This window comes from Miniopterus schreibersii (assembly GCF_964146895.1).
Source record: "Miniopterus schreibersii genome assembly, chromosome: X".
NCBI lineage: Eukaryota > Metazoa > Chordata > Mammalia > Chiroptera > Miniopteridae > Miniopterus > Miniopterus schreibersii.
The window spans coordinates 95,362,792-95,376,435 of NC_138104.1; the positions used below are offsets into that span (position 1 = coordinate 95,362,792).

At 39.5% G+C, this 13,644-nt stretch overlaps 1 protein-coding gene across 8 annotated transcripts in view; it reads right to left on the reverse strand.

Annotated features, from left to right (window-relative positions):
* Positions 1 to 13,644, reverse strand: part of CNKSR2 (connector enhancer of kinase suppressor of Ras 2) — a 237,005-nt gene that overhangs the window by 57,932 nt on the left and 165,429 nt on the right. For all 8 annotated transcript variants that reach the window (XM_081126804.1, XM_081126807.1, XM_081126806.1 and 5 more), the window contains 2 exons: positions 2,151 to 2,199; positions 253 to 425 (listed from right to left, as the gene is read on the reverse strand). In XM_081126804.1, coding sequence (XP_080982930.1) covers positions 253 to 425; positions 2,151 to 2,199 — 222 coding nt within the window. The remainder of the gene's footprint in view (positions 1 to 252; positions 426 to 2,150; positions 2,200 to 13,644) is intronic.

Sequence of the window (13,644 nt, forward strand, 5' to 3'; positions counted from 1 at the left end):
ATTAGATATACAAAAGTTTACTTTATCTGTGTTTCAGATATGTAGCTACATTAGAATAAATAACACAACGATCTTTATAGAACCCCAAAATACAACCATTGTAAGAAGTCTTTTTCTTAGGAAAAATAACTAGCAGAAGTCTCCTGAATTAGCTTTAAGGTGATTAAATGATTTTAAAATATGTCTCAAAATGGTGATTCTTTTGGTTAAAGATAGAGAATGGATGGGAAAACAAAATGTGCTTTGTCTTACCTCCTCATTAATATACCAATATAGGGATGCATCCTTAAGGACAAACCAATATTTCTTCCATTTCTGTGAAAAATAACTCTTTGCATCTTTCTTTTTCCAAAGCCAGCCCTCACAGTCACCACGGCCTAGATCTTTGCAAGAAATTCGCCTTTTGCTCTTGCCAGCTATAGGACCTAAAGATAATAGTGGTAAAAATGCTCTTTAAATTTTATATAGGTGTGGAGGTAGAAGATTAATTTAGAGATCACAAAATATCAGTCTGGGCTCTTAGCCTTAAATTTTCTTACTTTCACATTGTACCAGAATAAAAAAATATAGAAATCTTTAATACTATTTCCCTCACATAAGTGACATATAATTTAATCACAACTGAGTTATCTGATTTAAGATTGCAGGGGAGTAGGTGGAAGTTACACTCACCTTCTCCCAGGACCAGATTGGAATTACAACTAAATTATAAAACAAGCACCTGAGTAATCAACTGAAGACTAGCTGAACAGAAGTCTCATAACTGAGGATTTACTAAAGAAGCCACATCAAGACTGGTGGGAAGGGCAGAGACATGCGGTGGTAGAGAATCCGGAGGAGTATCTCAGTTGCAAAGGTCCCCCCCACCCCAGGAATGAGGTGTTTCAACTCCATGCTGGGCTCCACAGCCTGAAACACCAGTGTAGGGAGGAGGTGAGGAAAGAGGTTAACCAAAGAACTTATGTGCATATGTGCACAGCCCATGGACACAGACGACAGTGCAGGGAAGGCCTGAGGGAGGGGCCAGGAGCCAGGTGAAGGGGGGCAAAGGGGCAAAGGGGGGGATCTGTAATACTCTCAACAATAAAAATAAATTTGAAAAATTTGAAAATGGAACTGCCTTATAACCCAGAGATTCCACTTCTGGGAATACATCTGAAGAAATATGAAACACTGATTTGAGAGAATATATGCACCCTTATGTTCATTACAGTGCTATTTACAACAGCCAAGACGTGGAAGCAACCCAAGTGCCCACCAGTAGAGGAGTGGATAAAAAAAATGGTGGTACATTTATATAATGGAATGCTACTTGGCCATAAAAAAGAAGGAAATCTTACCCTTGTGACAGCATTGATGGACCTAGAGAGTATTATGCTAAGTGAAATAAGTCAGTCAGAGAAAGACAAATACCCTATGATTCCATGTGCAGGGTTGGCAAAAGTAGGTTTACAGTTGCACTGTGACATTCTTTTGAGTTTAATAAAGCGATTGTAATAATCATAAGGTTACGATTTTTCCATATGCACAACTGTAAACCTACTTTTGCCCACCCCTGTATATGTGAAATCTAAAGAACAAAATAAACAAAGAAACAAAATAGAAACAGACCCCTCGATACAGAAACCAGACTGATGGTTGCCAGAGGGGAGGGGTTTAGGCAGCTGGGATGGGATTAAGAACTACAAATTGACAGTCACAAAACAGTCACGGGGATTTAAAGTACAGCATAGGAAATGTAGTCAATAATATTGTAACAACGATGCATGGGGCCAGGTGAGTACTTGAAATATTAGGGAAGCCACTTTGTAACAGTATATTATCGTGTGAGCACTATGCTGTACACCTGAAACTAATACAAAATAATATTGTATGTAAATGGTAATTAAAAATAAAATTGAAAAAATCAATTAAAAACAAAAACAAACAAACTCAGAAGTATGTAATCCCAGTCTCAAACCCCGATGAGATCATTTTCTGCAAAAGGCACCTCGTATCCCAGGTGCCTGAAGGAGAAGCTGGTGTCGGCAGCGTTTGCTAGGGGGCCGTGCTCTTCTAAACCGCACTGGTCTCAGGCCGGGGGCGTGCGGTGCGCTGGAGAGCATCACAGTGCAAACCAAGCTGGTGGAGGGTTCATTTCATTTTCTTACCTTTGTTTTTCTTCTTTGATTTATGCTGCAGAGAGGACTGCTGAAACGTCTGAAATCAAAGAGAAGGAAGAATGTTATCTGATAGGGGCCACCTGGGACACCACCACGGCGCGCAGAAGTCGCAAGAGCTCAACACTGGCTCTGAAACCTGGTCAGAGGAGTTACTTCCTTTTTCCAAAGCCCCCCCAAAAACTCACATATACCATGCCGCTCAACTTCCTAATCTCCTGGGAAGCAGAAGGGGATATTACTGTCCTTATTTTGTAGCAGAGAGAGCGGGGCACAAAACAGTGGTAAAACTAAGGGCTCTTATATATCTACAGCCCTACTCTGTACCTTTAAAAAGGGTTCATTGTGCTTTCGCGGGCAGGATCTCACTTGATTCTCAGAAACATCTTACCACGTAAGCAGGCCAATATGACTACTTCTTGTTCCTTAGAAGGTCATTCTATCACATACGCCACCATCACCTACGGATCTCCTTCCCAGGTGCTCCTCCTCGGTCACTAAATATTTCAGCACTTGGGCCATTGTTTTCGTCTCACGCCTACTTCCCTCACTATTATTGGTGACTCCCCGTCAGGAGGGGATGTCAGCACCTTGGCCCCCCAGTCCCTGATGCCCGATGATCCGTATTTCTCCACTCCTTGGCTCCCCACCACCATGACCATGCGTCATCTTAAGCGCACTCCAGCCACTGCCTCCGCTATCTACATTTTACATAGTCTAATACCCCCGACTCGGCAATTTTTAGAAAATCTACCTTTGAGGCTTCCAATTCAATGACCTCGCCACACTTTTGTGCCTTTCTTGTCTTCCGCTTGGTTTCCAAAGGACATCGTTACAGTGATTCCCCTGGATCACAATCCTGGCATCACACTGGCCTGGCTAAACCACCACCTCAGTGACGCCCGTCTATCCGCGTGCTGCAGGCTAAGTGTGGGAACAGCTTCACGTCCGAAGAGAAAACCCCCGACTGCACTGACTGCTCCAGCCTTCCGCTAACGACTATAAACCACTGGGTCCAGCCAGCCCTTCTACTGGGCTCTACTGTTCACTGGTGTAATAAGGTGAAATATGTTCACATGATCAGCTAGCTAACAGGTACAGAGACAGCACGTGTAATTTTAATTCACAGATAATCCTTCACATGAATTTTAGGTAGCAGGCCTTTTCTCTTTACAAAGGTATTTCTATAAGAGGCAATTGAATTTTGTTTACATAAAACTCAATGGCCTTGGTTTTATATAATACATTTGTATTTTGTGTCACACTTTATTTAGAATCTTTGCTCATAAAATAAGAGTAATATTCTACTTTCATGATAGTTTTCTTGTGTTTGTATATGGTTAACATAATTTTCATCACTACAGTATTATGAATGGATACTAGCCCTCAAGATAAATATCAGCTACTTTTGCTGCCATACAATGTAAACCAGAAATAACCACCCCAGTGTCAGAGCAACACGTGCGCATTTGCGTGTGTGTGTGTATGTGTGAGCAAGTGCATGCGTGCGTAAAACTTTGCAGGATCCATGACTACAGAAATTCACAATTTTGGAGAGAAAGCTTTAAAGATAAAACACATTGTACTGTGTTGATTTTCTTGAGTGCACTTTGCTTCAAAATAACTCAAATAACAACTCAGACTAGTGTGCTCAAGTATAGTTAATTTACATATAGTTATTTTTCCAAAATTGTTTGGCTGTAAAATTACTGATTGGGTTTCTTTTTGTGTTTCCACAAGTAATCATTATGATTTTACAGCTCATTATTTTTAAAAATGACAATGATGGGGGTGGTTTGTTTCTCGGAAGCTACATGGATAACAGACAGCCTGGAAGAATTGAGTTATGTAATACATCTCCTATGCTTTCTGCAGGCAATTCTTTAGAACCTGCGAGTCTACTTTAAACTCTACACTAAAATATATTTTATGCCCTCCAGGTTTTCTTTTTAATAAGATTATCTTTTCTTTCCCTATAACTATATTCTCATACTAATTGTGATTACAGAGTATAATCAGTGTACATACTGTTGAAACCTAAGAACTCCTAGGCATACAATCATTCAAAGAAGCAAAGCCTTAGATGTCTTTTGTAAATATCATAAATATTACAATGCAATTATCTTGAGAGATTTCATTATTTTTCCAAATGATGTAACATTTTCTAGAATGAAAGTTGCAATTGAATTAAATTAATTAATATCATGTACTTGAATTATATGCCTTTGAAAGTAACAGGAAAAACAATGAAATCTACAGTCATGGAAATAGGTCTCTTTGCAGAAAAGTTACTATAGCAGGCCTGAAACTGCTGTCTTAGAAGGGCCTGCTTGCAAGGTGGACCCTTGGCTGACCTCTGGGAACTTGGCTGGTAAATAGTTTCTTATATTGACATAAAGCTTCCCTAAGCGATAAGGTGGTTTTGCCTAGCTAGGGACTGAACACCCATTTTCCTTCTGGGGATCTGGAACTTTTATAGTTGCTGGGCAGGGGGTTCCTATGTGATCAATCCAAGAAAATCCTTGGATGCTGGGTTTTTAATGGGTTTCCTTGGGCAGACACTTGACATATATGACTGCATTTCTGCTGTTGGGGATAGAATGCACTCTGCATGATCTGGTGGGAGAGGGAAAAAGAGAGGGAGAGAGGGAGGAGGAAGGGGGAGGAGGAAAGGAGGGAGGGTGCACCCATAGGAGGCTTGCACATCAATTTCTCCAGATACCATGAGTATCTTTTTTCCTTGCTGATCTGGCTGTACAGTGGGACCTCGGTTTTTTAATGTAATCTGTTCTGGAAGCCCATTCACATTCTGAAACATTCGAAAACCAAGGGATCCGAAGCCGACAGCTGGGCCTCAGGATCTTGCCCTCAGCAGAAGCCGTGGGGCATGTTCAATTTCCGAGGCACGTTTGAAAACCGAAGCATTTCCGTCTGGGTTTCCAGCGTTCATTACCCGAAATGTTCATCCACGGAGACGTTAGAAAACCGAGGTACCTCTGTATATCCTTGCTGTGTCACTGTAATAAATCTTATCTGTGGGGAGAACTATAAGTTGAGTTTTCTGAGTTTTTCTAGTGAATCACCAAACATGTGGGTGATCTTGGGGACCCTTGAAACAGTCTCATTATTCGATTCCTTACAAACTTCTATTAGAAACTGTCCACTATTCATACACACATAAATAAGCCCCTAACAGTGAAGGTTTCCTCTTATCAGCAACAGTGTGATTAAGTGTCCCTGAGGTGCAAGTTTATAATTGTATGTAGTCGTTACTAGCAGAAAGGAATTATTCATTGTGAGTGATGGATATTTAATTGGCATCATTTTTTTCAGTTTCAAATACCATGAAAAGTTTAATAAGAGCAAGACATTAAGAACAGAAACATGACTATAGACAACCGACACAGCAGATCATATAAGGTGCTATCACTAACTGGAAAAAAGAGGCCTGGAATCTTTGCTTTCATGATAATGAATGTTTTTCTAATGAGAGTGAACATTTATAATGTATTTTATTTCTATATTTTTATTAGTTTCAGATCATTCTTCTTCCAGGTTCATGCTCAGGTAAGTCTATCCGTTAGAAATGCTTTCATAGCAGCCTGTGCGTAGTGAACTCTTCTAGGCTTTTATGTTTGAAAATATAAAAATCCTTCACTCTTGAATAATAGCTTAGCTGGGTATAGTATTCAGAGTTGAGAATAACTTTCAGCAATTTGAACATATTACTTTGTTTTCGTTGGAATCTATCGTTGCTCTTAAAACACCTGTAGCTACCCTGTCATTTGTTATAATTTGCCTTTAGTCTCTGCAGCTTTTAAAATATTTTTTCTCGTTATTCCTGATATTCTGAAATTGCACTAAAATGTTTGTTATAATTGATTTTAACTATTATTGAGCATTCACTGTGTGTATTCTGTGTTGTATTTGAAGGCATTATTTCCTTAATTCTGAAGATTCTCAGGCATTATTTCTTCAAATGGTCTTTACCAGTCCTTTTTTCTCTAGACATATGCTGACACCTCTCAATTTATCATTCATGTATACAAAAGATGCACGTATCCTTCATATTTTTAAAAAATATATATCTTTATTGATTTCAGAGAGAGGAAGGGAGAGAGAGAAACATCCATGATGAGAGAGGCATCAATCGGTTGCCTCCCGCATGTCCCCGACCAGGGGTGGAGCCCGCAACCCGGGCATGTGCCCTGACTGGGAATCAAACCGCGATCTCCTGGATCCTAGGTCGATGCTCAACTGCTGAGCCACGCCAGCCAGGCATCCTTCACATTTTTTATCCTTCTGTATCTTGGAATGCTTTTTATGTAAATTCATTCTGCCATCTTCCAATTTCCAAATTTTCTCTCTGACTGTATGCAGTCTCAAGCTGATCCTTCAGACTAGGGTTTATTTCACGCCGGCCGGGCATGGTCACTAGGATCTTTATTCAACCTCCTTGCTGATGGGTGAGGAAGCTCTGTTTGCCTCCCTAGTTTGTTTCACCCAGTGAGTCCATCTTCAGTTTTCCAACATAGCTGTGGTCCGTTTGTTCTCAGATAACCAGTAGACTCCCAGCCATCTCTACCTCTTTCTGGGCTCAGAGCTACCAGGTATGTGGCTTTGGGACCCATTTACACTGGACATTTTTTTCTTTCTTCTGGTCTTTGGAGAATAGATCTTATTTTTTACCATGATCATGTCTTTTTATGTGTTTGGGGTAAGGGTGCGTGTGTGTGTATGTGTATGTGTGTGTGAATTTAAAACATAAGCTCATAATGTTATTGATGACCAAAAATAGATTCCTTTTGTAGGCATTTATGAAGGTAAATTCCCTTAAAAAATGTATTTTTACGTTATTTCCTAAGTAACCATTCAATAAAAGCTAGTGTGTTCACTAGCACTTTCTTTTATCATAGGAAGCATCTGGGCAAAATTTCTTTGACCTTCCTCTCTAGGAATGTCTATAAACTCTGATCTTTAGCAACTTATGAATTCATATGATTAGCCAGGACTTCTGGATTGAGCTGCAGGCTGCCTAACTCAACAGATTTAATGTATTCAAAACTTAGGACAGTCACCACCCGTCAACCAAACATGCTCCTCTCCTAGTCTTTTATACCTTAGAAAATGGTAATTTCATCTCCCCCCACATGCTTACATCCAGAATCTTGGAGTCTTTTTTCCCCTCTTACATTCCATAGCCAACCCACCAGCAAGCTGTATCAGGACTTTTCTTTTATTACCTCTACTACTAGCACCCTGGTCTAAGCCACTATCAATCCTCAACTGCATTACTGAAGTATCTCCTCACTGTTTTCCCCACCTCTGCTCTTACCTCCTCTATTTAACACAAGAGCCAGGGTGATCCTTTGAAAATATGATTGAAATAATATCATTCCTCTACACAATTTCTGCAATGGCTTCTCATCTCACTCTGAAAAAATGCCCAAATCCTTCCAATGACTTTGAGGGTCCTGTATGACCTGGCCTCTGTTATTTATGCCTCCTGTCACTACCCTTATTAACTTTGCTCCAGCTACACTTTCTAGTCCTAGATCATGCCTATCATAGTACCATCTTAGGCCCTTTACCCCTGCTCTTCCCTCTGTCAGAAATGTCCTTTGCCCAGATATTGCTGGGGCTTACTCTCTTACCTCCTTCAGGTCATTACTCAAGCGCTTCCTTTTGAGAAAATTCCTCCCAGGCTTTTCTATCTAAAATTGTTATCCTCATTGCCCTCAGCACTTCCTACTTTCCTTTCCCTGCTTTATTTCTCTCCGTAACACTTAGCATTTTCAAAAGTATTTATATTTCTTGTTTATTACCTGGCTTTCCTTCCAAATATAACTGCATGAAAGAAGAGGAATTCTATCTGTTTTATGCACTGTTTTATCTTCTGCCGAGAATGGGGCCTAGCCCAGAGGAGATGCTCAATAAAGACTGGTTGAGTGAATAAAAACTAAGTGAACCATAAGTAAAGAGCATAGGATGTAGTCTTAATTAGCTGGTTGTTTTAACCTGAAAAAGCCCTTCAGCTGACAACAAACAAGCCAGGTGTCTTTTGTCCAGTAATCCATGTACAGAGTATCACTGAAAGTTCTGTTCTTTAGGAGGCCATTTGTTTTGGTAGATAATTAAGTTTCTTCTTATCCAACCTCCCTTAGTATTACTTGCCCTGGGACTCTCTTAGTGCACTTAACAGTTCAAATTTGAATTCGAGATGTGGCTGGCTAAAGTACATTAACTCTGTGTTAAAAGATATTTATGCAAATAATTATATGATGAATTATGAATGGATGTGTTGAAACCATAATTCTATCCATAAAAACAGAATGTGCTCAAATAAAAGGCCATTATGAAAGTATTGTTGACCCCTCTTCTCGACCATGGCGATGCAGGCAGTGGTATTCCGTTTGGTTATAAAAGATCCCTTTTTCAGGCATTTGCCTGAAAAGGCCACTTGTCTTTCATCTTGTCCACAGATGTTCTGTTCAAACTCTGTCCCCCCCCCTTCTAGATGAGGAAGTGTGGGGGAGGGTGATTTGGGCCATTCTTATCCTGAAACTTTCAGAAGCACTTATTTTAATTGTGGAAGAAAATGACAGTTTCTGTGTTTCATTTTGAAAGCTCAGCTACTATTAAATTCTCCTCAAGTCGCAAATTGCCACACTTATGGAAAAATTTGCAATCAAAATGCTCTCTTGTTGCAATATTGTAACTTCCTCTTACTGTAATTTTCTGCAAAGTTCCAAGATGTCTTCAGTGACTAGTCAAACCGATCGCTTGTTCCTTATGCGTTAGAAAAGAAGGCGCTTAGCAATTTGAAACACTTGGGGAAAATGACAGCTACTTCCACATATTTAATTTTTTAATAAACAAATAAACAAAAAGCCTTTGAGATGAAAATGTTTCACAAAGGAAGGTATTTTCCCTTACTTTCTCATTACTGTGTGTCAGCAGAATAATTTGAAATATTTTCAAAGGATCGCCCTGGCTCTTGTGTAAGTATGAGCACGTAGGGTAAGATGCTAATAGGAATAAATATTAAATCAAGAAATCTTCCATTTACAAGAAACAACGGCATAGAACTGAACAGGTTTGCTGTCGGTGGCGGCCTAGGCCTTCTGGTGCATGAGAGAAACTGAACTGGGCCTTTCAGTGCAGTGGGGTGAGCTTGCTCTGGGGTGTCAGTGAAATTAGCCTGACTGCAAATGGCTCCAAACACACTCAAAAATAAAAGGCATGCTTTAAAAAACAATAATCATGCTAATAAATTAGCAGTCAAATAAGAGCAAAAAGGCAGTAATTGCACGGAATTAGGAGAAGGTCAGTCAAACTCATTAGGTCAGACAGAGTCAATGTTTCATCAAAAGAATATCATGTAGATCAGATTCTAAAGGAAGGAGGTGGTTGAATCTTATCCAGGATCCCATAAGGTGATTCCTTTTTTTCTATGAAGTAGTGAAATATGAACGAGAGGAATGATTAGCGGTGAGCAGTTGGGAAGGGTAACAGGAATCACCATCCTTGGGAAATAGGAACTGTCATTCCTGAATCATAATAATTCTCATTTACTGAGGGCACATGTCTCAGGCACAGCATCAAACACTTTATATCAGTTATCAATCTTAATCCTTAAAATAAATCCTTAAAGTGGTTATCATTAATCCCATTTTAAAGACTGGAAACACTGAGACCGAATGCATAAACAACTTGCTCAGGACCACACAGGTAGTGGCAGAGTCGAAATTCAAATCCAGGTCTGTCAATCACAGGACCTGTTCTTCTACCCACTCTGTGCAGTACTGCCTCCCAAAGAAGTATCTGTAGTCATAGTAACGATGTGAGAAAAAAGAAAAACTGCTTCTGGCACGAAGATATCCATTTATGCAAACCTCTCATGACATCTGATGTAACTACATTGCTATGTGGAAAGAAGAGATTCCATAAAACAGAAAGATATTAAGGATAACACTTATATTAATGGAGATAATTCAAATCAGTAACATCTTAAGAACCTCCCATTTTCATGCTTTTTATTCAATTTTATTTTAATTAGAATGTTATATTAATCTGTGGATTAAAAAAAGATTTGCTGGGTTTTGGGCAACTATTAGTCATAATATCTTCATGAGAGGAAGGCTCATGTTAGCATTTTAATTTTGCAAATGTGATAGAAACTAAGTTACAGAAAGGCAGTAAGGTTCAGCCAAGGTAGACAAGGATGGGACTGCAATCACATTTTATTCCAAACCTATTGACAGTGTTAACTGAACTCAGTGCAATTTAAAAACCCTATGTCGATACTGAAGAAGAAGTCGGGGACCCAAATAAGGCAAGCCTGCTTCTCCACTAATTCTTCACACAGGAGATCTCTCTCGGAGCTAATTCATCGTTACGCAATTTTTCACCCGATACACTCCTGATTATTATGTAATGCCTTAAAATCATTTGGTTTGCTTTCTCAACTGGTTTTTAACTGCTGCATTAGTTTCTACAAAGGCAGGAACCATCTGCTCAGCTCACCACTTTATACTTAGCTCCTAGCACAGGATCTGCCATATAATAATCTGTGGAAAACATGAATCAGAGTCACTGACCACCTACGTGTACAGGACACCGAGGCTATGAGTTAAGGCATCTCATATGCAATCTGTCAGTGCATCCTGTCCACTCTCCCTTCAAAACATATCCAAACTCCAACCCCTGCTCACCGCTTCCCCTGGGGCGCCCGGGGCTAGGCCACTATCATCCCCCACCTGAATTGTCCTGATCCTCCCCTCTCCCTGCTTCCACACTTACCCTAGGCCCTCCAGTCTATTCTCAACACACCAGTTAGAGTGACACACTTCAAATGCTATGTTCCGGCAGGAATGGAATGCGCAGCACCGTGGGGCAACTCTAAAAGGAATCAGGAGACCCGACTTCGATTTCTCTATATTCCAGCCCACATTCCAGCTCTGACTGTAATCAAGTCACTGAATTACTCTTGACCTCAGCTTTCTCATCTGTGAGATGAGGGGTTTGGACCAGATGCTCTTAGAATATCTCATACAGCACTAACTGTACATGATCCTGACTTCAAAATGAAGGGGAAAATGGCTAGTCACCAATGTACATCCAATTATTGATGTTTTAAGAATTATGGCCCAGCCGGGGTGGCTCAGTGGCTGAGCATCGACCTAGGATCCAGGAGATCAAGGTTCGATTCCCGGTCAGGGCACATGCCCGGGTTTCGGGCTCGATCCCCAGCAGGGGCGTGCAGGAGGCAGCCGATCAATGACTCTCTCATCATTGATGTTTCTCTCTCTCTCTCCCTCTTCCTTCCTCTCTCTGAAATCATTAAAGATATATTAAACAAAAAACAAACAAACAAAAAAACCAACAAAGCAAAAGAATTATGTATACTCATAATCAGTGTTACTCTTAACACTTAATGCTAAATTATTTATTGGAAGGCAGTTAGTATATGTTTAAGCTCCACTAGGTATGGAAACAACTTATAACCAGCCATATTAGAGACAGCTATTTTGGGGTGCTTGGTTAATGTGTGCAATTAATATAGATTTGCACATAGAGGCAGAAAGTTCGAATAGGTGAAAAGCAGAACTAGGGCAGTTCCCGCTCCTTACACTTCTGTTCGACAAACTGTCGACATCTGAGTGTCAGAGAAATCAGTGTAGGTTTGCCCATCTTTTGTGACAAAGAAATATTTACGACCAGAAAAAAATGGAGAGAACCAGATCTGCCTCTGGAAGGCTACTCGATGACAAGGAAATCAATTATGTGTAAAAGAAAATAGAGAAACAAATTATATTAAAAAATCACCTCTAATGAAGAGTGAACGAAACCTAATAATCTCAAATGGAGTCACTGTATATGACACGACAATTTTCTCAGCAATCGTATGACTAAGCCATAATTATTAAATTTTTTCTGGCTACTGAATTAATAGCTTATTTAAAAGAATCTGAAACGAAACAGCTTTTTTTTGGTTACCTTTAGTTTTAGGTTTGCCGCTGTGCTATATTTTACATATTTTCTCATCATCGACCTTGTGCCATGTAAGTGTAATTCATTCTGAGCATGCTAGCTTTTATCTAAATACCTTTATGGCTAAGAGTATGTTTATATCAAGGTCTTATTCTGAGATTTTTGCTACTATATAATAGACAAGCACTTATAAAATAGACAAACGGTTATCTCTTTAAGACAACCACTTCAAATGTTTCTACATCTGCTAGTTTTACTCCAGTTTTCTTGATCTGGAGATATTTTTTCTTAATAGAAAATCTCAAAGAGAATACTGGATAAAAATAAGTTAAGTTTAGAAAGTTTTAAAAGTCATTATATGCATTTTATAATAAAATAATTGACAGAGATAAATCATACTCTTCCTTCTCTTCCACACTGAACCATCTAGTAGGACATGATTTTAAGACTACAAAAGCAAAATTGATTTTATCTAATAGAAGGGAAAAAAGAACCTGATGGGAATCGTTTTTTAAAAATTCTGTGTTTGCAGCAAAAATCAAATCATCATTATGTTGTCAATTTAGATGGCATTTTCCATAGTCTTCTCATCTCACAAATGAGAAAACTGAGTAAGAGAGAGAGGGCACTTTATGCAAGCTAAGTTATGAAAAATAAGATTTCTGCAGGGCCTGATGATTGCTGCCACTTCTCCAAAACTGGTAGCCTCGGATGCACCTAGTTTGGGTTTGGCTTGTTGTGAGCCCGCTGGCGAGGACATTCTGGTAGCATGGTTGGAAGAAGGATGCTAAGAATATCTGTGTACTACCGTAGTGCCAGGCGTCATCAAGGAGCCAAAGCTTTACCCAATTATAAAAAATATATATGGGGGGCAAAGTGAGTAGGAAACACACTATCTTCAAAATATTTTTATAGCAAGCAAGTGGATTTCACATGGCTGTTTCTTGTAGCAGCTGTCTGATAAAAATTAAGGACATGATGCTGAAATGCAACTAAGTCGAGGAGATTCAACAATTAGCTAAGGTAATGTTGTCTAGGTACACAGCCTTCTGGCATTCTTCCTGAGTATGCAAAGAAGTTCTTTAAAGATTTTTCTAATGTGTTCTATTAAGTAGAAACCTCTTAGGTAAAGTAGACATTTTACGCTCATTATTACTTATATTAGTCAATCTCTTGACTGAAGATAAGATACAATTTGAAGATATATTTTCCAATATATGCTTTGGGAAATTAAAATAATTAGGCTGTAGGGATGACATCTTCATAGAGGTAGGCGGCACTTTGAACTCCAGATTTACAATTTAGAATTTTTCACTTTACCACTGATCCTTATAGATCATGACTAGATAATTTTTAAAGCAGGTTTTACCTGGTAGGCACCTGCAGTGCCCATGCAAAGGGAACCCTCAGTGTGGGGGTTTCCTACTGTGCCAACTTAGTAAAGCTGTAACTGTTTCTCAGAACTCCCTTCCCTGGGGGTTGCAGTTAGCGT